The 23,649-nt window shown below is 57.4% G+C and overlaps 1 protein-coding gene across 2 annotated transcripts; it reads left to right on the top strand.

Moving 5' to 3' along the window:
* The first annotated feature begins 469 nt into the window (after positions 1-469).
* PTGES3L (prostaglandin E synthase 3 like) lies at positions 470-19,424 on the top strand. 2 transcript variants are annotated; one of them, XM_073325696.1, is made up of 17 exons: positions 470-501; positions 4,281-4,394; positions 4,552-4,618; positions 6,082-6,180; positions 8,549-8,638; positions 10,071-10,124; positions 13,044-13,169; positions 13,577-13,736; positions 14,942-14,999; positions 15,368-15,524; positions 15,657-15,773; positions 16,397-16,527; positions 16,716-16,782; positions 17,043-17,134; positions 17,889-17,943; positions 18,514-18,608; positions 19,183-19,424. In XM_073325696.1, the coding sequence occupies exons 1-17, from the start codon at positions 494-496 to the stop codon at positions 19,316-19,318; spliced, it is 1,626 nt and encodes a 541-aa protein (XP_073181797.1). In that variant the 5' UTR covers positions 470-493; the 3' UTR covers positions 19,319-19,424. The 2 variants fall into 2 exon arrangements, with proteins under 2 accessions (XP_073181797.1, XP_073181796.1); XM_073325695.1 differs by lacking the exons at positions 470-501; positions 4,281-4,394; positions 4,552-4,618; ... (1 more) ...; positions 8,549-8,638; positions 10,071-10,124 and adding an exon at positions 12,407-12,917.
* Positions 19,425-23,649: the final 4,225 nt, after the last annotated feature.

The raw sequence follows: 23,649 nt of genomic DNA, 5'->3' as shown, positions 1-23,649 counted from the left end.
GCTCCAGCACCAATGGCTCCTACGCACCCCCAAGCTGCCCCACGGGAGGGGGGTCACCTCTGGAACGTGCCCTTCTACAGCCCCTGTCATCCACAGCCCCTCAGGATAGAGGCCACTATCCCCACGACAGAAGGGGAAACTGAGTCACGGCATGGGGAAAGTGATTTGGCCAAGGTCAGAGCAAGCCAGTGGCACCGTCAAGAAAGGAACCCAGGAGTCCTAGCCCCAAGCCCTAGATACCCCCCTCCCGCAGCAGGACGAGAACCCAGGAGTCCTGACCCCCACCCCCATCTCAGCCTATGACAGCGCAGGGTGCCGCGGGGGGCTCGGTGGCCCGGGCTGGGGGATCCCGGCCACAGCGGGGAGCCGGGTCCCGCGGGGTCGGGCCGGGCGCAGCGTGTCCCTGACGGGCGCTGACAGCTGAAGCGGCCCGAGCTCCGCCCGCAGCCCAAAATAGCGGCGGCCGGGCACCGCCTCCAGAGCCAGCCCGGCCATGGCGAGGTGAGTGTGGGGCGGGCGGCAGCCTGGACCCGCGGGGAACGCGACCCCCGGGACCCCCCTCGGGCCACCCCAGCGACCGCCAGCCCCCACTTGGGTCACTGTCCCCCCGCCCCGTCTGGGACGGGACCCCCGGGACCTCCCTCGGGCCACCCCAGCGACCGCCAGCCCCCACTTGGGTCACTGCCCCCCGCCCCGTCTGGGACGGGACCCCCGGGACCCCCCTCGGGCCACCCCAGCGACCGCCAGCCCCCACTTGGGTCACTGTCCCCCCCGTCTGGGACGGGACCCCCGGGACCTCCCTCAGGCCACCCCAGCGACCGCCAGCCCCCACTTGGGTCACTGCCCCCCCGTCTGGGACGGGACCCCCGGAACCCCCCTCGGGCCACCCCAGCGACCGCCAGCCCCCACTTGGGTCACTGCCCCCCCCGTCTGGGACGGGACCCCCGGGACCCCCCTCGGGCCACCCCAGCGACCGCCAGCCCCCACTTGGGTCACTGCCCCCCCCGTCTGGGACGGGACCCCTCTCGGGCCACCCCAGCGACCGCCAGCCCCCACTTGGGTCACTGCCCCCCGCCCCGTCTGGGACGGGACCCCCGGAACCCCCCTCGGGCCACCCCAGCGACCGCCAGCCCCCACTTGGATCACTGCCCCCCCGTCTGGGACGGGACCCCCGGGACCCCCCTCGGGCCACCCCAGCGACCGCCAGCCCCCACTTGGGTCACTGCCCCCCGCCCCGTCTGGGACGGGACCCCCGGGACCTCCCTCGGGCCACCCCAGCGACCGCCAGCCCCCACTTGGGTCACTGCCCCCCGCCCCGCCCCGTCTGGGACGGGACCCCCGGGACCCCTCTCGGGCCACCCCAGCGACCGCCAGCCCCCACTTGGGTCACTGCCCCCCCCGTCTGGGACGGGACCCCCGGGACCCCCCTCGGGCCACCCCAGTGACCGCCAGCCCCCACTTGGGTCACTGCCCCCCCCGTCTGGACGGGACCCCTCTCGGGCCACCCCAGCGACCGCCAGCCCCCACTTGGGTCACTGCCCCCCCCGTCTGGGACGGGACCCCCGGGACCCCCCTCGGGCCACCCCAGCGACCGCCAGCCCCCACTTGGGTCACTGCCCCCCGCCCCGTCTGGGACGGGACCCCCGGGACCCCCCTCGGGCCACCCCAGCGACCGCCAGCCCCCACTTGGGTCACTGCCCCCCGCCCCGTCTGGGACGGGACCCCCGGGACCTCCCTCGGGCCACCTCAGCGACCGCCAGCCCCCACTTGGGTCACTGCCCCCCGCCCCGTCTGGGACGGGACCCCCGGGACCCCCCTCGGGCCACCCCAGCGACCGCCAGCCCCCACTTGGGTCACTGCCCCCGCCCCCCCGTCTGGGACGGGACCCCCGGGACCCCCCTCGGGCCACCCCAGCGACCGCCAGCCCCCACTTGGGTCACTGCCCCCGCCCCCCCGTCTGGGACGGGACCCCCGGGACCCCCCTCGGGCCACCCCAGCGACCGCCAGCCCCCACTTGGGTCACTGCCCCCCCCGTCTGGGACGGGACCCCCGGGACCCCCCTCGGGCCACCCCCCACTTGGGTCACTGCCCCCCCTGTCTGGGACGGGACCCCCGGGACCCCCCTCGGGCCACCCCAGCGACCGCCAGCCCCCACTTGGGTCACTGCCCCCCGCCCCGTCTGGGACGGGACCCCCGGGACCCCCCTCGGGCCACCCCAGCGACCGCCAGCCCCCACTTGGGTCACTGCCCCCCCCGTCTGGGACGGGACCCCCGGGACCCCCCTCGGGCCACCCCCCACTTGGGTCACTGCCCCCCCTGTCTGGGACGGGACCCCCGGGACCCCCCTCGGGCCACCCCAGCGACCGCCAGCCCCCACTTGGGTCACTGCCCCCCGCCCCGTCTGGGACGGGACCCCCGGGACCCCCCTCGGGCCACCCCAGCGACCGCCAGCCCCCACTTGGGTCACTGCCCCCCCGTCTGGGACGGGACCCCCGGGACCCCACTCGGGCCACCCCAGCGACCGCCAGCCCCCACTTGGGTCACTGGGACACACCCTCAGCTGGGACTTTTCCTGTCTGACTGGAACCTGGAAAGTGTCCTGCATGTTGGAAACACTCCCACTTATTCCAGCCCTAGGAACTCCTGTGAGACATCCCAGCTGGCCCGGGGCCCCTCCTTGCCCCACCACACAGCGGGAGGGAAGGCTGTGTCACTCAGGGAACACACACAGCCCAGGCCAGGAGCCTCCCTGCCTTGGGGGACAGGCTTGGGCTAGCAGGGCTTGGGCTAGTGCTTTCCAAATAGCTATGTAGACAACTCTTTAAGTTGGGGCTGGAGGAGCTCAGGCTCTGAAGCCTCCAGAGGGGGGTGAGCTTCAGAGCCCAAGCTGCAACCTCAAAGCCTGTCTACACAGCTAGTTGGAGAGCACCAGCCAAGCTGGCTCGCCCAAGTCCATGGGCTGGCCGGGGAGGCTGGTTGCTGCAGCGTGTGCAGTCAGACCCTGGGTGGCCCGGGCCAGCGGAATGTAGAGGGCTCCTGTAACACGACTCCACGGTGAATTCTGGGCCCTGCTTGGGCTGTCTTGTCTCCTGCCCTTGCCCTGCTGAGAAGCGGAGGCAAATGCCATGGGGAAATGGGAATTTGCTTCCCTGAGCCTCAGCCCAGGCTGCTTACGGGCCTTGCAGCCTTCGGCTCTTGCAGATGGCAGCCGCCTATGGGGCAAAGAAGAGAGGTGACTATAAAGCAGGGGGCTGCTCAGGTGAATGAGACCACATGGCAGTAGGGCGACCCCCGGAATCTGTCCCCAGAAAAGCAGTCTCCCTAGGGGCTGGCCTTCACTGGCAGTTACAGACGCTGAATGAATTTGTTCTGAGTCGGTGCGAATCTCTGTTACCTGGTGGCAGCCAGCAGGGCCCAGTGAAACGTGGAGGGATGCCCAGCAGTGCAGTCAGCATGCCCCGATTTATTTCAGACTCTGCTCACTACGGATTAAACAAAACCCTGCTCCCCGGGCCCCACAGCTCCTCTTTCCCCACGGCCCAGAACCCATGGTGCAGTGGCAGGGGCTCTCTGGGGCTCTGCCTGGCAGGCAGGGATGACTTTTCAGATCTAGTATCAGGGGGTAGCCATGTTAGTCTGTGTCCACAAAAACAACAAGGAGTCTGGTGGCCCCCTAGTCTTTAAGGGGCCACCAGACTCCTTGTTGTTTTCCAGATCTTGGTGTTTTCCTCAGACCTCTTGCCCAGCAGCGCTTGCCTGGGCACTCTCCGGGGCAAGGGCAGCGGCCTGGGGGGTTGGGACTGCGCTCCCGTGAGCGATTGTGCTTAGTAAGGGCCGTCCCTTGGCCTCGCACATGCAGACTGTACAATAACTTCACTCTCAAAAGCACAAGTCTTGTGCCTCTGGGAGGTCCCTCTCGGAGCACATGGTGCTGCAGGATTCTCAGCACCTCAGTGACAGAGAGAGAGGCCAGTTCCCGGGACGCTGTAAAGATAAAATGATGCTTTTTGGAAGTGTAACAACAGGTTTGATGAATCTGCAGCCAGCTTCTCGCCTGCCCCCTTTTCCTGGGTCTCGCCCGCTCCCTGTTCCTACATGCCAATTGTCTGGCCCGGATTGGTGTAACAAGGGCAGCTTACCGCTGCTCTGATAACTCCGCACAATGCCTTACACACAACCTGCTGCTGTGGGGTGCCGTGAGACGAAGGTGATACAGAAATGCCAGCTCTAACTCTGCTCCCTGGGATTCATCCCTCCTGAACGGTCTCTTGTTTGCCAAGGCAACCCGCAAAAACGCTGTGGTACGACCGCCCGTGGTACGTCTTCCTGGAGTTCTGCGTGGAGGACAGCACGGATGTTAAAGTCGACATTGAAGACCACCGGGTGGCGTTCAGGTGAGTGTCCAGCCCCACTACAGGCCCTGGTAACCGGCACTCAATGGCACGGCCCTGAACCGGGAGCTGTGCAGGGCAGAGCAGGGCAACCTCTTGGAGATCGTCACAGAGGAGTTCCAAGCCCAGTTCTGAGCTAACTGAGTTTGTGTTTTGGCAGCTGTAAAAATGCAGATGGTGTGGAGATGTACAACGAGATCAACCTCTACGCCAAGGTGAACTCCAAGGTAAGCAGCCGCCCTTTGCAGTGAGGCATGGATGAACCATGCTTGCGGAGCCCAACTCCTGCCGGCCTCAATGCTGCCAAAGGGACCGTGAGTTTATGACAACCCGTGGAACAGTTTGGGTGACAGGGGGAGTGATTTGCCTCCATGCTGGCCAAGGCCATCCTGGCCTATCACGTCATGTGATCTCATTGCTCAGACAAGAGCATGACCGCAGACACCCACCATCCCCAGAGGCTGGGGGACCTGGCTGGACAGCCAACAAGGGATGCCATCAGCCTTACCCACCCCTTCCCATCAGCCCCCAGCAATGCTTTGTTTTGGGTTGTGGCCATCGCGGCCTGCATCCAGGGGATTTTGCCCAGCTAAGTGAATCAGAGACACCCAGCAGGCCCAGCTGCATGGAGAAGATGGTTCAAGGCTGTCACAGGTATCCCCAGGAAAGCCCCCTCTTCTCCTGCATTCTCCTCTTATAGCCAGCTCTCCCATGCCCAGATTTGCACCTCAATTCCTGCAGGCTGAGTCTTGGTCTCCAGGGACTTTTCCATGTGTCTCAGAGCTTGGGAAGGGCTCCATTTTAATTCTGGGCATCTTGGCTTATTGAGAGGGAGAGAGGTGCCCAGAAGCCATGTCAGGCAAGGTGTCTTTCATAGAATATCAGGGTTGGAAGGGACCCCAGAAGGTCATCTAGTCCAACCCCCTGCTCAAAGCAGGACCAATTCCCAGTTAAATCATCCCAGCCAGGGCTTTGTCAAGCCTGACCTTAAAAACCTCTAAGGAAGGAGATTCTACCACCTCCCGAGGTAACGCATTCCAGTGTTTCACCACCCTCTTAGTGAAAAAGTTTTTCCTAATATCCAATCTAAACCTCCCCCACTGCAACTTGAGACCATTACTCCTCGTTCTGTCATCTGCTACCATTGAGAACAGTCTAGAGCCATCCTCTTTGGAACCCCCTTTCAGGTAGTTGAAAGCAGCTATCAAATCCCCCCTCATTCTTCTCTTCTGCAGGCTAAACAATCCCAGCTCCCTCAGCCTCTCCTCATAACTCATGTGTTCCAGGCCCCTAATCATTTTTGTTGCCCTTCGCTGGACTCTCTCCAATTTATCCACATCCTTCTTGAAGTGTGGGGCCCAAAACTGGACACAGTACTCCAGATGAGGCCTCACCAATGTCGAATAGAGGGGAACGATCACGTCCCTCGATCTGCTCGCTATGCCCCTACTTATACATCCCAAAATGCCATTGGCCTTCTTGGCAACAAGGGCACACTGCTGACTCATATCCAGCTTCTCGTCCACTGTCACCCCTAGGTCCTTTTCCGCAGAACTGCTGCCTAGCCATTCGGTCCCTAGTCTGTAGCTGTGCATTGGGTTCTTCCGTCCTAAGTGCAGGACCCTGCACTTATCCTTATTGAACCTCATCAGATTCCTTTTGGCCCAATCTTTGTTCTGTCCCTTGGCAGGACTCGCAGCAGAAGCGCTCTGACCGCTCCATCACCTGCTTCATAAGGAAGTGGAAGGAGAAGGTGGCATGGCCGCGCCTCACCAAGGAGAACATCAAGGTAAACCCAGGGCCTGAGCAGCCGGGGCCCCTTCCTTTGGAGTCGGTTTTTCCTCAGTGAAAAGCTGAGAGTTTCTCCCACCTGTGGGTGCCATGCTATGCAGTGTGGGCACTGCCAGGGGTTGGCACAGCACAGTCTGCTGCTATGCTCTGGCATTGCTGGTTTGGATTTTATGCCCTGTTTAGTGCTGGTGAAAGGCGCCAGGTAAGCAGCTCCCAGAGACTGAAATCCTCTGGCTGTAGAGCAGGTACCACAGACACCAGCCTAGCACCACTCACTGCACCTGGCTCAGCCCTGATGGGTGAGACCCTGGGGGGGGCAGCTTGGACTCCTAAGCTCCTTGGGACAGAAACCTTCTCTCTGTTCTGTGTGTGCAACGCCCTGCATGGAAGGGCCCTGAACCATGAGCAGAGCTCCTAGGCACCACCACATGGTTTTACAAAAGGTAGATATGGGTTTACAAAAGGTAGATCGTGCCAAACCAACCTGATCTCCTTCTTTGAGAAAGTAACAGAATTTTTAGACAAAGGAAACACAGTGGATCTAATTTACCTGTATTTCAGTAAGGCGTCTGATACCGTGCCACATGGGGAATTATTAGTTAAATTGGAAAAGATGGGGCTCAATATGAAAATTGAAAGGTGGATAAGGAATTGGTTAAAGGGGAGACTACAACGGGTCCTACTGAAAGGTGAACTGTCAGGCTGGAGGGAGGTTACCAGTGGAGTTCCTCAGGGATCAGTTTTGGGACCAATCTTTTTATTACTGACCCCAGCACAAAAAGTGGGAGTGTGCTAATAAAGTTTGCGGATGATACAAAGCTGGGAGGTATTGCCAATTTAGAGACCGGGATATCATACAGGAACATCTGGATGACCTTGTAAACTGGAGTAATAGTAATAGGATGAAATTTAATAGTGAGAAGCTGAAGGTCATGCATTTAGGGATTAATAACAAGGATTTTAGTTATAAGCTGAGGATGCATCAATTAGAAGTAACGGAGGAGGAGGAGAAGGACCTTGGAGTATTGGTTGATCATAGGATGACTATGAGCCACCAATGTGATGTGGCCGTGAAAAAAGCTAATGCGGTCTTGGGATGCATCAGGCGAGGTATTTCCAGTAGAGATAAGGAGGTTTTAGTACCGTTATACAAGGCCCTGGTGAGACCTCACCTGGAATACCGTGTGCAGTTCTGGTCTCCCATGTTTAAGAAGGATGAATTCAAACTGGAACAGGTGCAGAGAAGGGCTACTAGGATGATCCGAGGAATGGAAAACCTGTCTTATGAAAGGAGACTTAAGGAGCTTGGCTTGTTTAGCCTAGCCAAAAGAAGGTTGAGGGGAGATATGATTCCTCTCTCTAAATATATCAGAGGGATAAATACCGGAGAGGGAGAGGAATTATTTAAGCTCAGTACCAATGTGGACACAAGAACAAATGGATACAAAATGGTCATTGGGAAGTTTAGACTTGAAATTAGACAAAGGTTTCTAACCATCAGAGGAGTGAAGTTCTGGAATAGCCTTCCAAGGGAAGCAGTGGGGGCAAAAGACCTATCTGGCTTTTAGATTAAACTCGATTAAGTTTATGGAGGAGATGGTATGATGGGATAACATGATTTTGGGAATTAATTGATCTTTGACTATTAGTGGTAAATAGGCCCAATGGCCTGTAATGGGATGTTAGATGGGGTGGGATCTGAGTTACTACAGAGAATTCTTTCCTGGGTGTCTGGCTGGTGAATCTTGCCCACATGCTCAGGGTTTAGCTGATCGCCATATTTGGGGTCGGGAAGGAATTTTCCTCCAGGGCAGATTGGAAGAGGCCCTGGAGGTTTTTCGCCTTCCTCTGTAGCATGGGGCACGGAGTCACTTGCTGGAGGATTCTCTCCTCCTTGAAGTCTTTAAACCCTGATTTGAGGACTTCAATAGCTCAGACATAGGTGAGAGGTTTTTCGCAGGAGTGGGTGGGTGAGATTCTGTGGCCTGCGTTGTGCAGGAGGTCGGACTAGATGATCATAATGGTCCCTTCTGACCTTAATATCTATGAATTACACCACTATTCAGTTCATGACAACAGAGCCCCATGCTGGACTGCTGACAAGGGGCTGCTGAACAGCCATCAGCAGGTAGTGACTGCTGGGCACAACTGGTCTGGGCCAAATCTCCATAAGTGCCTTAAATCCTCAAACTCAGGCTGGGGTGGAACCAGACTCTAAAGGTGGAAGGCCTCAGAACTCCCCCTCTCCCCCCTCTTTGTCCATATCCCATCCCCAGCCAGTCCCCCCGCCCCCCAAAGGCATCAGACTTGCTGCATTCGGTGCTGCGCTGCCCTGTTGTGATGCTGTTTCTCCTGCTTGCTCATAGCCAGTCTGGCTGTTTGTGGACTTTGATAACTGGCGAGACTGGGAAGAGGATGAGGAGGTGGAAAGGGCCATGGCTGAGCAGTATGCAGAGGTAAGTCTTAGGTTACTGCATTTATATTTGGGTCTGAGCAGTGGGATAGCAGCATCACAAGATCCCAAGCAGTGACCTGAGGCCCCATGCGGAGTATGCAGTACCCGCTGGGGGCGAGACCTTCTGGGCACAGGTGTTGTAGGGGGCCTTCCTCAGTTATCCTTGTTTCATGTTACTCAATGCCAAGTTCTTGGGTCAGGAGGAAAGTCTGAGCATTAGTATCAGTAAAGTGTCAATTATACAATACAGGCAAGTGCTGCTGCACTTTGTAAAACCTATTGTGAGACTCAATTAATGTGATTAAATGACTGTCCATAAAACCAACATCTCCACCAGGCACTGCCTGGGTAATGTCCCAGCTTGCCTTAAAAATTCACTGTTGACTCCAGACTGAATGGTTAGAGCAGCAGTTCTCAACCCACGGCCTAATTAGCACAATGCCGTGGCCCAGCTGTGTCCTAAAGGCCGCTTGCCCACCCAGTGGGGTCCAGGCTGCCCAGCATGGCAGGGGTCTGGGGCTGCTGGCTGGCCCCACTTTGTGGAGGGGTCTCTGGGCGGGAGGCGTTGGGCATAGGGGTCTGTGGGGGCACGCTGTGGTTCTCAACCTGCAGCCCAGGTAACACTGGGTAAGAGAAATTTCAGCTGTGGCTGTTGGTGTGTGGCTCAGTATCTCCACCAACTGGCTAGCAGCAGAAATGCACCATGGCTTTGCCCGAACTGGAGAGGTGAGGTATGGACAATAATAGCAGGACATGGATCTTAATTCACAGCCAGGGAGGAGTAAGAGCAATAGTGGGAGAACTATGGAGTAGAAGCCCTGCTATTTCTGTCTAGCTAGGTACTTATCTGGCCCCCATGAGTATCTGAGCACCTCCCAGTCACTGCAGTTAGCCTCACAGCCCCCCTGAGAGACAGGGAAGCATCAACCCCATGGTACAGAGGGGGAACAGGCCCTGAGATAAGGGACTTGTCCAAGGTCACACAGGGAGTCTGACTGAGCCAGGGATTGAACTCGGTCTTTTGCAACCCAATCCAGTGCCCCATCCAGCTAATCAACCATCCTACCCCACGATAGCAGGGGGTCTGTCTTACATAGAGCACCATTATGGGAGCTGCTTTCAACAGGAGTGAGGAGGGTCCAAGATGGCCACTGCCACTGGGCTAAAATCCAGTGGAAACCTTGGGGTACAACCTGCAGCCAAAGTCCCTTCCAGCCTAGCACCCACGCTGAGCAAGGTTTGGACGAACCAGTTGAGCCAAGCATGCACAGCACATGTGCTTATCCCTCTCCCCGCTGTGGGTCTGTGTCACAAGGGGCAGCTGGGATTCCTGGGGGTGGAAGACACTGCCTGGGAGCAGAAGGGACTCCAGCCCTGCCACCTTTGTTGTGGGTTCCTTTCTTTATTCTCATGACTATCTGTTTCCCGTCCAGCTCCTGCAGAAGGTCACTGTTAAAGGCACACCCCCTGCAATGGACGACCTCGATGTAAGTACAGTTGGTCACTGCCTTGCTGAGACAGCAAGTTCTGGGTGGTTTTACAAATCCGGGCTCTTTGCCTCTGGCCCTCCATTTCATCCCAGTGCCCAAGCCTGGCTCCCAGCTGCTCCATCTCTGCCAGCCAATGTGGAGCCTCGTCTCAGCATGGACTAAAGCCAAACCTCTTCTAGGCCAACAGTTCTCTGAACTTCCACTATGCTAAGTGACCCTGTGTTCTGGGTGTGGAGACCTGCTCTGTGTAACTGTGGGAACACCTCCCAGCATAACTGTCATTGCCCCTTTCATTGAAAAATACGCTTAGGAACACAGGAGGAGCAGGAAAGGAACCAGCAAGGAATCCCACCTCCTGCTACCCTGGGATGCAGAGGAACAAATGGTGCATCTAATTCAGTATCAAACCTGTACAACTAGAACAGATGACTGGCCTGTCTAGTGTGGTATCCAGCCTGTGCCAGTAGCCAATCCCTGATGCTGAAAACCCTCATTATGTTCCTGACCAGATACGCAGTGCAGCTCATCAAGGCAGGGTTCCTTCCGGACCCTGTGGCCATTAGCTTATGCCCAGCAGCATGTGGCCGAGGCTGGTTTTTCAGGTTTTCCTTCCACACTCTAGGTCCAACATATATTTCAGGGTCCTGGAAAAACTGGAAGTCTTGAGCATTTCTAACTTGCCTGGGTCCCAGGATGTCTGGTACCATGGGCTGTCCTTGTTTCACTCCGTTCTATGGTCACACGTAGCATTAAGGGAAACACTCCGTGTCCTTTCTAAACTCACTGTCCAACTTTCCATCTCTTTTCCAGGATGACATTTGAAAGCACAGACCCTGGTGGTAAGAACTGCCCTGAAGCACTATCTGGCTGCAGCTGGGCCTGGTACTTGATGGGAGATGTGCGTGCAGACCTGCTGACAGTGGCCTCGATTAGTGCATGTATCACCCCTCGCTGCACTGGCAAATGCCCCCTGGGATCTGAATGGACTTAGGGGAGGCTGGCAGGGAAGAGAGCACTGGAAGCAGCCCGTATTCTCTGCCCTTCAAATTGTCTTCCTGGTTCGGGAGAGCTGGGTGCAGCTGGCATTCACTGGATCACCTGAGAGTGACAGAGCTGCCTGCCTTCCCACTATTCCCTGTACTACCTTGTCTCCCCTGTGGGCCTGACTGTCCCCCTGCTCTCATCCTGTCCCTTCTCTCCCCTTGAGGCCTGACTCCCTGCTCTGTCCCCACCCAGGGGCCCATTTTGCACTTCAGGGCCGCACGGCGCATTTGCTGACTGCCCTGTTTTTCCCCACAGAGACATGACAGCAGCTGCTGCGATGAAGCGAGTGGGGGAGGGAGGTCGCAGTGTAAGTGCCACGGTGGTTCAAACGCGCCAGGGACTCGCCTGCTTCAGACTTTGGCTCCAAATTGCACAATCATGGACCCTAGAACTGGAAAAGCCCTGAAGGGCCCATTTTGCCCGCCCTTGAAGTCGGACCCAGCGTGGGACTGTTTCCTATTGTATTGGGCAGTCTCGTTTCAAACACGCTAAGCCCTGGAGCTGCCACCACTTCCATTAGGAGACTGTTCCACAGCCGGACGCCGTTCAGTGGCAGTCAGGTTCCTGTGTCTCATTTCACCCCATTACTGCCACTTACACTGCCAAGAACCAGCCTGAGTCACTTCCCTCCCTCCCTCTCTGGCTCTGGGCTGATGGGGCTCAGATTTAGCTGCCGTCCCTGCTCAGGGCCTGCCCCTTGTTCCTCTTGTCCCGGGACCTTTCTCCGCTCGCCCGTCTCCCCCGGGCGTTTGCCGGGGGGAAGCAAAGTGGAGAGAAGGCCGGTTAATAAAGGATAATCCTGCCAGGCCGGCTGCTGTTCCTGTGTCTGGGTTTGCCGGCCACGCTGGGGCCCGTCTCCAAGTGCCCGAGAGGCCACCCCGCCCAGGGCACAGAGGGCACCGGGCGGCCCTCGCCTCTGGGGGCGGCTACGGGGCTGGCGCTGGCAGGGTCCAGGGGAGAAGCTGAGACCCCCCGCCCCCAGGGCAGCCCCCAGGCCAGGCTGCTGCCCCAGCGAGGGGCAGGTTCAGCCCGCCCAGGTGGGGGGGGGCGCTCGCAGACCCCCCCCCAAACCCAGACCCATAGGACGGGCCGTGGGTCCCGGGGGACACGTGGGCCACAGGGTGAGACATGGGGGGCGCGGGACACGTGGGGGTGAGCGCCAGGGGAAAGCAGGTGGGCCCTGTGGGGGAGACAGGCACATGGCGTCATCCCCTCGCGCCGTGTGTCCCCTCCCACTCGCCGTCCCCATCCGTCTTCGCCGGCCCTGTGTCCCCTCCCGCTCGCCGGCCCCATCCGCGTTCCCGGCCCTCTGTCCCCTCCCGCTCGCCGGCCCCATCCGCGTTCCCGGCCCTGTGTCCCCTCCCGCTCGCCGGCCCCATCCGCGTTCCCGGCCCTGTGTCCCCTCCCGCTCGCCGTCCCCACCCGTCTTCGCCGGCCCTGTGTCCCCTCCCGCTCGCCGGCCCCATCCGCGTTTCCGGCCCTGTGTCCCCTCCCGCTCGCCGTCCCCACCCGTCTTCGCCGGCTCTGTGTCCCCTCCCGCTCGCCGTCCCCATCCGCGTTCCCGGCCCTGTGTCCCCTCCCGCTCGCCGTCCCCATCCGCGTTCCCGGCCCTGTGTCCCCTCCCGCTCGCCGTCTCCGCCCGCAGCTCGCGTTCGGCGGTGGTCTCTCCCCTCCCGCCGGCTGTCTGTCCCGGCGCCGGCTGCCGCGATGGTGTTCCAGTGCCAGAGGGACAGCTGGGCCCGGCAGGTGCGAGGGCCGCGGGGCGGGGTGGGTGCGGGGGGGGGGGAGCGCGCGCTGCTGCGGGGCCCTTGCGCGAGGCTCCCACGCGTGACAGGCGCGCGCCGGGCCCCGCGTGACGCCCCCGATTTGCAGTTCGCCACCAGGGTCGCGTCGTGCCGCCCCGCGGAGCTGCCGGCCGAAGGCGGCGCGAAGGAGACGCTGCGGGGCTTCCACGTGGTGCTGGAGGACACGATTCTCTTCCCCGAGGGCGGGGGCCAGGTGCGGGGGGGCGAGCGTGGGGGGCGGGGGCCGGGGACCAGGTACGGGGGGGCGCAGGCCGGGTACGGGGGGGCAGGGGGCGGGGCCAGGTACGGGAGGGCAGGGGCGAGGTACGGGGGCCAGCTCCGGGGGGGGGGCGTGGGCTAGGTATGGGGGGCAGGGGGCGGGGGCGCAGGCCAGGTACGGGGGGGCAGGGCGAGGTACAGGGGCCAGCTACGAGGGGTCAGGGGTCAGCTCCGGGGGGGGCGTGGGCTAGGTATGGGGGGCGGGGGCGCAGGCCAGGTACGGGGGGGGCAGGGCGAGGTACGGGGGGCAGAGGGTGCGGGCCAGGTACGGGGGGTGGGGTGGGGGCAGGGCCCAGGTACGGGGGCGCAGACCGGCGGCTGACCGAATGCTCCTCCCCGCAGCCCAGCGACCGGGGGCTTATCGATGACATCCCCGTGCTCCGCGTGACGCGGCAGGGCCCGGCTGCCCTCCACTTTGTGCAGAGCCCGCTGGCGCCGGGCAGCGAGGTGCTGCTGACGGTGGACTGGGAGCGGAGGTTTGACCACATGCAGCAGCACTCAGGTGACCCGCCTTGGGCCCTGCGGGGCTGTTGGCACCTGGCCCGAAACGCTCCTAGGACTGGGGCGCTGCGTTTCCTGGGGTGCCAGCTTCATCCCAAACACCCTTGCTCCGCCCCTTCTCCTAGGCCCTCCCCCCGCTCGCTCCACCCCCCCACTCGCTTGGCTGGCTCGGAGGGTGGGAGGGGGATCAGGGCTGGGGCAGGGGTGTGGGAGGAGGTCTGGGGTGCAGGCTCTGGGTGGCGCTTGCCTCAGATGCCTCCTGGAAGCAGCGGCATGTCCCCCCTCTGGCTCCTACACAAAGGCGCAGTCAGGTGGCTCTGCGTGCTTTCCCGTCTGCGGGCGCCACCGCAGTTCCTGGCCCATGGGAGCTGTGAAGCCAGCGCTTGGGGCAGGGGCAGCGTGCGGAGCCCCCTGGCTGCCCCTACACATAGGAGCCGGAGTGAGGACATGCTGTTGCTTCTTGGAGCCTCCGGGAGCCTGCCTTAGTCCTGCTGCGCCACTGACCAGACTTTTAATGGCCAGGTCAGGGGTGCTGATCAGAGCCGCCAGGGTCCCTTCTTGGCTTGGCATTCCACTCGAAAACTGGACATCTGGCAACCCTATGCGTTCCGTGGGTGTTGAGTGCATTTCTATAAGCCAGGGAGGCCTGGGGGGTGTGATAGATGCCGCCAGGGTCTCTTTGCCTCATTCAGGTGCGGGGCAGGTACTGGGGGCAGGGGGTTACTGAACAGCCTACCGAAAAGGGAAGTATTATTAGAGCCTGTTAAAATAAGACCCTGTCATGGTGTTCAAAACTCTGCAGTGCTTTCTGTGTGTTTGTCATGCCCTGCTGGGCAAGGACAAGACTTGCCCCTGAAGCACTGTCATGTCACCCATGATCCCAGAATGGTTTTGGATACCGATGACTCCTTCTGGAGGTGATGTGGCTAGTGACCACTTAGTTCTCTCTTAGGAGGGGCTGGTTTGCTGGTATTTCTGGACCTCTTGAGAAGGTAGGTGCTATCCCTGCAGGCGCTGTCCTGGGTCATAAACAAATGATTTTAGAAGACTTGGAGCAGAGATATGCTGTCTGATTTGAACTCCTCTCAACAGGCAGTCACATTCTTTGGTTCCCAGGGATGGCTGGGGGAGTAGTTTTTTTTTGTGTGTGTGAATAGTAAAAATAAACTAAAAACCTCACAGCCATTACTTGTACTTCTTTTCCAGGGCAGCATCTCATCACTGCCCTTGCAGATCAGATGTTTGGATTCAAAACAACTTCATGGTGAGCAGGAAAAGTGTTCCTTTTAACTCTGTCCTTAAAACTTGTTTGGCTTGTGTCCCAGTGCTGGATCCTGAGGGATGAATGTTGATAAATGCACAGAGTAGGGCGTGCAGAGACATTCCACTCAGCTGCAGGGGGCCTGGGAGAAGTGACTGCACTGAGAGAAGCTATGTGGAGCATTGCTCTGCCTTCCTGTTCCCTTTGCTCAGAAACACACATCGAGTGAGAGAGAGAAAATGCAAGTGCTTTGCTCCAGTAACAGAATTCAAAGGTGCTTCTCCTGCACCATGCCCAGCGTTGCACAGAGGGACTTTTGAGCTTGTGTCCTCTGTATTGGCAGGTGTGTCTGATGTTTGTGGTCCTTGCAGGGAGCTAGGCCATCAGCGCACTGTCATCGAGCTGGACACGCCCTCGGTGACAGCAGAACAGGTGGAGGCCCTAGAGAAGAATGTGAATGAGAAAATCCGGGCCCGTATTCCTGTGGTGGTGAGGGAGCATTCTGAGGACGACCCAGAGATTGAGATGGTGAGTAGCAATGGAGGATGCTGGCAAAATTTATTCCAGAGCCATCTGGGGCAGAGGGGAGTATGCCACCCAGTCTCCTTTTAGTCCCAGGGACATGACTTGCCATGCTCGCCTTTCTGGTTCTCTTCCCAGGTGAGAAGCCGCGGTTTGCCAGATGACCACACAGGGCCAGTGCGTATCATAAGCATCGAGGGCATCGATGACAACATGTGCTGCGGGACTCACGTCTCCAACTTAAGTGACCTGCAGGTAAGGGCTGCACTGCTTCAGCACCTTTAGTGCTCAGGCACCGGCCTGTAGATCAGCTGGTACAGTAGGAGTCCCCGGATCCGCAGGACTTACAGTCCTTCTGCAGATTGTCCCTGTTGGGCAGAGAACCTCAATCACAAGCCAGAGTGAGAGTGGTAGGACACAGCCCTGCACCCTGTGTGGTTACCATTGTCCACTCACTTCCCCCTACACCACTGCACTAGTGTGGGTTTGCCACCAGTGAAGAATCCCATGTTCTTCATGCAGAATTAGATGAAAATTTAATTCCAGAGCTGCCTCTGGGTTTCAATGTCCTTACAGTCAGCGTGATAAGTCAAATGACCCTTCCCTTCCAGTTGGCATGCCTGGTGTGCTGTGGGGTGGGACATTAGGGTATAGATGGCTGGTTGACACACCAGGTCCAGGTGCGTTAGACAGCATGGCACATGGCTAATGAAAGTGTCTCATCTATTTTGTGGCTATACCTGAAGGCTGATTTCAGTGGGTTTAATTCTGGTGATAGAGTCTCGACACTCACAATGACACATGGTCTAATGGGACCTTTAGCTGTGTGTAACACATCACTGAACCTCTCTGATCAGGGTGTTTGTTTCTTGTTTAAGGTTATTAAGCTCCTTGGCACAGAAAAAGGAAAAAAGAACAAAACCAACTTGGTCTTCCTGGCAGGAAATCGAGTACTGAAGTCTGTCGAGCGAAGTCACAGCATCGAGAAAGCATTAACCTTGCTGCTCAAGTAATGTCCTTTCCCGGTTTCCCCTAGCCTTGCTTTTCCTTCTCGCACAGAGAGAGGAACACCATGTGACCCTAAAGAGGGCATTTCTAGCCCCTGTCTCTGGTGGTGCGTTGTCTGCTGCAGCTTCATTGGTGGAGTCCACTCTGTCCAGTGCCTTGATAGCCAGAACTCTGCCTTGTTTTTTCCAGAAATGGGGCAGAGGAGCACGTGGAAGCTGTGAAGAGGCTGCAGAATTCTGTGAAGCTGCTTCAGAAGGTACGGTCGTGGCCCAGCACCTGCCCCTGCGGTCACTCCATCAAGGGTCTGAGCTTTGGTAACAGCAACAGTATTCTGAATAATCTTCTTTAATGAGAATTAAGTTTTAGAATCTCCCTTGTGTTGACCGTGGAGGCTGTGAAAATTGTCATTCCACCTGTCTCAGGAAACTCCATCCCTGACTCGACTCCACTCCATCCCATCCCCGTGTTCTCGTGCTGACTCTTGGGTCTGCAGCATGGCGTTTGCTTTCCTTGCAGAACAACTTGAACTTGCTTAGAGACCTCGCCGTTTTGACAGCGCAGAACTTCAAAAGCAATCCAGGCCAAGGCCGAGTGTTTGTGTTGCACAGGTAAGGCACAGATCTGGGGAAGGGGGCTCGGGTGCTGCAGCGTCTTACTCGCAGCATCCAAAGCCAGAAGGGAGCATTGTGATCATATCGTCTGAATTCCTGTATAACACAAGCCGACAATGTCCCATGGCAGCTGCATCCCTCTGCTGTGCATTCAGGGCTGTTTATACTAGAGGTCCATTAAACCCGGCCATTCTTTAAGGGAGAACATAAACTAAGGAAACAAAATATTAAACCAGCTGCCTGGGCCTGCTGGAAGGGCTCATAATTAAAGTCTAACATGGTTGTATTTCTGCTGTTGAACTCTGCTGGTTTTGGAGCCAAGCAGTAAATTTGTCTGTTTATCCCTCCCCACTGGTGGTATTGTCAAAAAAACTGAGGAGCTCCCTTGGTTACAGAGTAAAACACTTCAATAATTCATCATTTGTGGGTGGGAAACATAGAATTTTTCCATATAAATTGCTAATTGCTGTCCCAGTGATGAGAGGCCACAGCCCTGACCCTTGGCACAAAGTACGCTCACACAAGGTCTGGCTTCCAGTTCCCTGACAGGGTTTGATAAGAAGCTGGTGGGAAATTTAACTCTAAAAATCAAACCACAAGCCAAGCCAGGGCAATGCCTGGTCTGTGTGCTGTGTGGGGTGGTTGGTTTCTGGTTCTGTCATAGAGTTTAGGCCAGAACGCCTCCACCACCAGAGGTGTGTCTGGATTCTCTAGGCCGCGGCATCTCTAAAATGCTTTTTACCCTTTACAGGAAAGACGGTGACTCTGAGTTCATGAATATCATCGCCAATGAGATCGGGACAGAGGTGAGCACTCTCTGGCTTGTCCTCGCCGCTGCTGGCACTTTGGCCTCTAAGGCCTACGTAGCCTCTCCCCGCCCTTTACCAGCCCTCACAACACACTGACCTGAAAACAAAGGCCTCATTATCCCCAGGATGTTACAGCCCAAACTGTCACCCACATCAATACACCCCAGCTGTGATCTGGAGGGGTCCCGCCTGTCGCTGGGAGATGGGAGCTCATTTCCCTGGCTCCTCCAGCTGTGCCCTCCTGTTGATCAATGGGCCAGTTAGAGCCAAACGTGGCAATGGTCATTGTGCTCCGGATACCTGTCTCCCCCCAGCTCATTTAACACAGGGGTCACCAAACACTAGTCACTGCCACCCAGGACCACATGGGGCTCGTGACCTGGAGTAAAAGGCTCAGTTGCCCATTTCCAACCCCCCCACCAAGGTAGTTAGTGCCCCAAACAGTCTCCCCTCCAGTAACTAGTTCACAGCAAAGAGAAAGGGTGTTCTTACTCACATATGGGACTCCCAAGTCTCACTGCTCAAAGATGGGAGATGTTCTGCAGCAGGATCCATCTCTCTTCACAGGATACCCTGCTCTTCCTGACTGTGGGAGATGAGAAGGCAGCTGGGCTCTTCCTCCTGGCTGGGCCCAGTGAAGTGGTTGAAAAATTAGGCCCCAGGTAAACTGTTCTGTGACCACCTGTAGTCTGGCAACCCTCCTGACCAGCCTGGGGAACCATCAGTGCTGTCAAGTCAGCCTCCAGCCCTAGTTATTGTCCAAACACCCAGCCAACTCATAAAAGGAAAATAAAACTTCTAGCTGAAGATTCCTACCCAGCCAGAGCATCACACCTGGAGTGTTCCTTCCCCAGGGCCTTACTGCCGCTTCTTCTGCAGTCTGTCAGTCCCCTGCTTCCTGCAGCTCTTTATAGCCAACACCTGTCCTCCCCTTCTCAGCTGGGTCTGATTAGCCAGCTGGCCTGCCTGGCACCATGCCTTTGGTCCTTAAAGGAGCAGGCCGCCCTGATATACACCTGCTACGCTACAATTATTATTAATGAAGAGAAATTAAGTTCTGGCTGCTTTAGTCAGAGAATTGATTTTCACTGGCATCTGGCTCAATATCTGAGGCAGGGCCAGTGCATTAGCAGACGGGCCATTTTCCTCCTCTGCCTCCAGGCACACCCAGTTTGGGACTGTGTGAAAGAGCGCACCCAGCCCTCCTGTTTTCAGCGTGTGCATCTGTCTCTTTAGAGTGGCGGAACTGCTGGAAGGCAAAGGAGCTGGGAAACGGGACCGCTTCCAAGGCAAGGCGACCAGGATGAGCAGGCGAGCAGAGGTGCAGGCCCTGCTCCAGGACTTCATTGGCCACCAGAGCCTGGAGGAGTAAGGACCAGCCCTTGCCAGAGGATTTCCCCCATCTGCTGTTCATTGACCTGGGATGACAGGGTCACTTGCTGACTCCCTCTAGACCAATAAAAGTTATGTTATGAGAATGATGTGTGTGCGTGCACAGCCCTGACGACCAAGCTGCCTGGGCTCTGGCCTCAGACCAGGCCTGTGGCTCCGGGGTATGCCAGGGTATGTGTGTGGGGAGGTTGGGTGGGGAGAGGAGCAGGGAGTGTTAGGTGTATTTGGGCAGGGGGGCTGACTCCCTCTGTTTCTCACTGGCCTGGCTATGATGTTGCAAACTTTCCCCAGATAAATGGTACAAGTAGCTTCGTTAACTGGCGCTGACATTCTTGGCCAGGGCTGGGGACCGCACTGCCAGGCAGAGGTCCTTTGCCATCCCTCATGGTCCAGCCTCCAGCAAACCCAGGGAACACTATGCTGCATGCCATGATCATTGGCTTTTGCCTCATTTGCCGTTGGTGGCCAGTTCCACCCTTGAAGAGCAGCAGGCAGTGAATGCAGTGTGAGCGGATTTATTCTGGGTTATTGTGACCAGTACAAACTCCCCTTTAAATGTATTGGGTGCAGAATGTGGGGAAGAAGGAGGTTAATCCCAGTAAGGGGTGGACTCTGACAATTGCTAACCATTACTGAGAAAAACACCAAGGTAACTCAAAGGAGTCCCTACTCAGGATCCTGTGCGCGCTGCCCTTCAGATGAGGGACATGCCTGCAGGAGCCCGAGAGAGAGAAGTAGGATGTTGTATCATCATTCATATTGGCCAAGCAGTTTTCACTTTAACCAGGGCACCAGGAAACCTCTGGGAGTGAGGGGGACGCGATGTTATGGCAGGAATCAAAGGTGAGACTGGCTCAAGCTGGTCTCTCAGTCATCCTGCCTTGCAGAGCTGGAACCAGATGGGGAAGTGAATGAAGAAGGCTGATACTGGCAGTCAAGGCGATGAAGAGGAACCAGTCCTGGGAGTTCTCCTGTAGGAAGCGATCGCCTGGATCCCTGCCTTGTGCAGGACGCTCGTGCCAGCCTCCATTCTTTGCTGATGCTCTGAAGCCACTGCAGCTGCAGGAGGGTTTAACCTGTTTACGCTGGTGCTGCTGGACTGTGCTGTTTAATGCACAGCCTGGCTGCACATGCTGTCACTGACCTCTGAACTCAGCAGTGACCTCCGCCAAGCTAGTGCTGACCCATTTACAAGCCTGACGCAAGTGTTCCTCAAACCATGGCTGTCGAAAGTCCCTGACAGCCTGGCATTACCTTGGAATGATGACGCAACGTCTTGCACCGTACTGACAAACAGGGATTGCAGCCGCTCATGCCTCTGCCAGGGTGGTCACTAGCTGCTCGGTGACCACGTGCATTCACAGATGACAAGTAACCCTTCGCTCACTTCAGGTACACGTAGTCTAAGGATCTGTTCAGCTGGCAGGCAGAGTGGAGAATACCAGTATTTGGAGTGTTAATCTAAGCAATTGGCTGGCAGCTATGTCGTGGGGACATCTCTGCACACAAGGAGTCTGTGTCCCTCCTGCCGGCCGTAAGTTTCATCTTTATTTAGGGGCCTGCAGTGACTCTGTCTCTCCGACAGCTGCCTACATTTCTAATTCCTGGTCACAGCAATGCAGGTAACTTCACAGCAGAGACCAAGTCTCAGCCCGTTGTGCAGCGTCAGCGCTGCTGGCAAACCAGCCAGGTGGGTTTGTTATGCTTCTGAAGGCCAGGATTACTCTCTCACTGCATTGCACAGCCGAGGTAGCAAGAATTATTAGGGCTGAGCCCAGCAGTGAGACTTGGTGGGATCTGGGTTTCCAATGCGCTTAGGAAAATTGCCGACTGGAATATCACGTCTGAGAGATACCAAACTGCCCCTGGGGGAGTGGTGCGGGCTCACGGCTCTCCAGCATCCTTCACTTGTGGGCAGGAAATGAGCGGTGCTCCCTCATTTTCTCGCTGTTCTGTGCACACTTCACACACCCGTGGTCTGATTGGTGAAAGTTATTGATAACAGGTCAGGAGTCACTCTGAGGCTGTTCACGCATCAGGCCGAATCCCGCGCCAGTCCTGATATCCTGCACGGATTTGTGTCCCCGTCCTCCCCAGTGTGGGTTTTTGTCCATGCTTGGTCTGTGGTGATGGGACCGGAGGGAGGGAGGGTGGTGATGGAAGCCTGAAGCCTTGTGTGACCATAAAGCTAATGGGAACCAAGAGCTATGGGCTCTGTCAGTGTTGTCAGATACCCAGGCTACTGCATGCAGGCGAGCAGCTCCTGGAATGGACGTTCAGCTTTCAAACCCAAACGCCCTAAGTCAACCCCCCCACCCCATACACGTCTTGCTGCTGGAACTTCCCCTGCCACTGAACACAGCTAATTCCAGGCATTGGCACTGACTCCTGACCGGAGCCACGGGAGCAGAGATCTTCCCCTGTGCCAGGGAGCATGGCCAGAATGGAGCGGTTTCTCGCTCTCTCAGGTCAAGGCCCTGCCCCTGCACAGAACGGTAGGATGCCAGGTACGCTTCATTAGGTGCATGGTAGGAAGCTGGAGACAAACCACCCTTTGGTCTGGGCCTGAAATAGAAACGAGTTCTGCAAGTAGAGAAGCTGAACTTTGGCCTTGTTCACGCTTGGTGTCAGTCAATAGGAGGATGCCTGGAACGGGGGAGGCTGGGCCGGGCCGGGGCACACTCTGTGACAGCAGGGCTCCGTCTTGGAGCAGCTACACCAGTGTCAGCAGTCCAGCACTGAGCTGCTTCTGTCCTCAGCATTCACCTCGACAGAACTCCCTAGTGCAGAGTAGGGGCCTGAGGCTGCGCCTCCCATACCCATGGCCTTGCTGCTGCCCCTCAGTTCCTGCCTTCTAGAGCAGTGGTTCTCATCCTTTCCAGACTCCTGTACCCCTTCCAGGAGTCTGATTTGTCTTGTGGACCCCAAACTTTCACCTCGCTTAAAAACGACTTGCTTACAAAATCAGACATCAAAATACAAAATTGTCCCAGCCCACTACTACCGAACAATGGCTGACTTTCTCATTTTTACCATATACTTATAAAATAAATCCACTGGAGTATAAATAGTGTACTTACATTTCAGTGTATAGTATACAGAGCACTACAAATAAGTCATTGTATGAAATTTGAGTTTGCACTGACTTTGCTCGTGCTTGTTCTCTCGCCTGTTGTAGAACTAGGCAAATCTCTAGATGAGTTGATGTTCTCCCGGAAGACCTGTGCGTACCCGCAGGGGTATGTGTACCCCTGGCTGAGAACCACTGTTCTAGAATGCTCCCCCCCTCAACCAGACAGGGACTGGATAACTGCCCTGGTCTGTTCATTCCCCTGCAGCATCTGGCACCAGCATCAGAGACAGGACGCGGGGCTAGATGGACCATCGGTCTAGCCGTTTGTATGACTCTGTCTTGGAGGGCTCTGGGTCCCTGCATGTCTGGAGGGCCCACTGGGGCAATGAGCAGAGGTTCCCCCGTCAGTAAGATGGCCTGAGGATGGGAAAGACTGAGTGTAATTTACTAATTTTATTCCCAAAGGCATTTCACAGCTAGCTCCTGTCCCTTGGCCGCCCAGCCGTAACAGCCCTGGTAACACACACAGACACACCCATGCCTACGACACTCCTTGCACAAGCTGCATGGAGGACCTCAGCCCAGCTTTCCCGTGCTGGGAGCCCATGGACACGCCATCCCCGCTCTGCTGGGGTTGAGTTGATTGACACAGCATCGTTGTCACCGTGTGTCCCCAGAGGGGACTGAGCCATGAGCATGGTACGGTGCCGACTGCTCCCCCTCCTCTGGAGAGCATTTGGTATGTTGTCGTGTAAGAGGCTGACAACCTGCCCGAGAGCCGAATTCCGGGTGGGACACCGCCCCCTCAGCTGTGTCTATGCCCTCGGCTGGGGCAGCGTTCCTGACCGCCCCATTATCCACTCACGCTCTCTAGAGCAGAAGTTACCATTTGTGCCAGCCTGGGCTGGGCCAGGGGCTGTGGCCAAACGAGGACCCAATTATATTTCTCCCTGTCTTGCCAGAGGTGAAAGCAAAGGGCCCGGAGGCCCTGTGCCAGCACTGAGGTGTGTGACAGCCACTCGCTTCCTTTCCCACACAGGAGACAGTGAACTTCCCCTTCCACTCCATGGCACTGAGCTGTGCGTGTGAGCTGATCACGTAACCCGGAGCTGTGAGGTCCGTGGTGCTGGGAGGCCTGTTACGGCCCTGGGAAAGGGAAGGGGGAGCCCTGCAGAGCACATTCCCCTGCCCCAAAGAGCAGCCTGGCTCGGCAGCTACGACGCAAGTTTGCAGGTCAG

Source organism: Lepidochelys kempii, chromosome 27, assembly GCF_965140265.1.
Source record: "Lepidochelys kempii isolate rLepKem1 chromosome 27, rLepKem1.hap2, whole genome shotgun sequence".
Taxonomy (NCBI): Eukaryota; Metazoa; Chordata; order Testudines; family Cheloniidae; genus Lepidochelys; species Lepidochelys kempii.
Note: the sequence above shows the minus strand (reverse complement) of the source record. Positions and strands in the feature narration are given on the sequence as shown.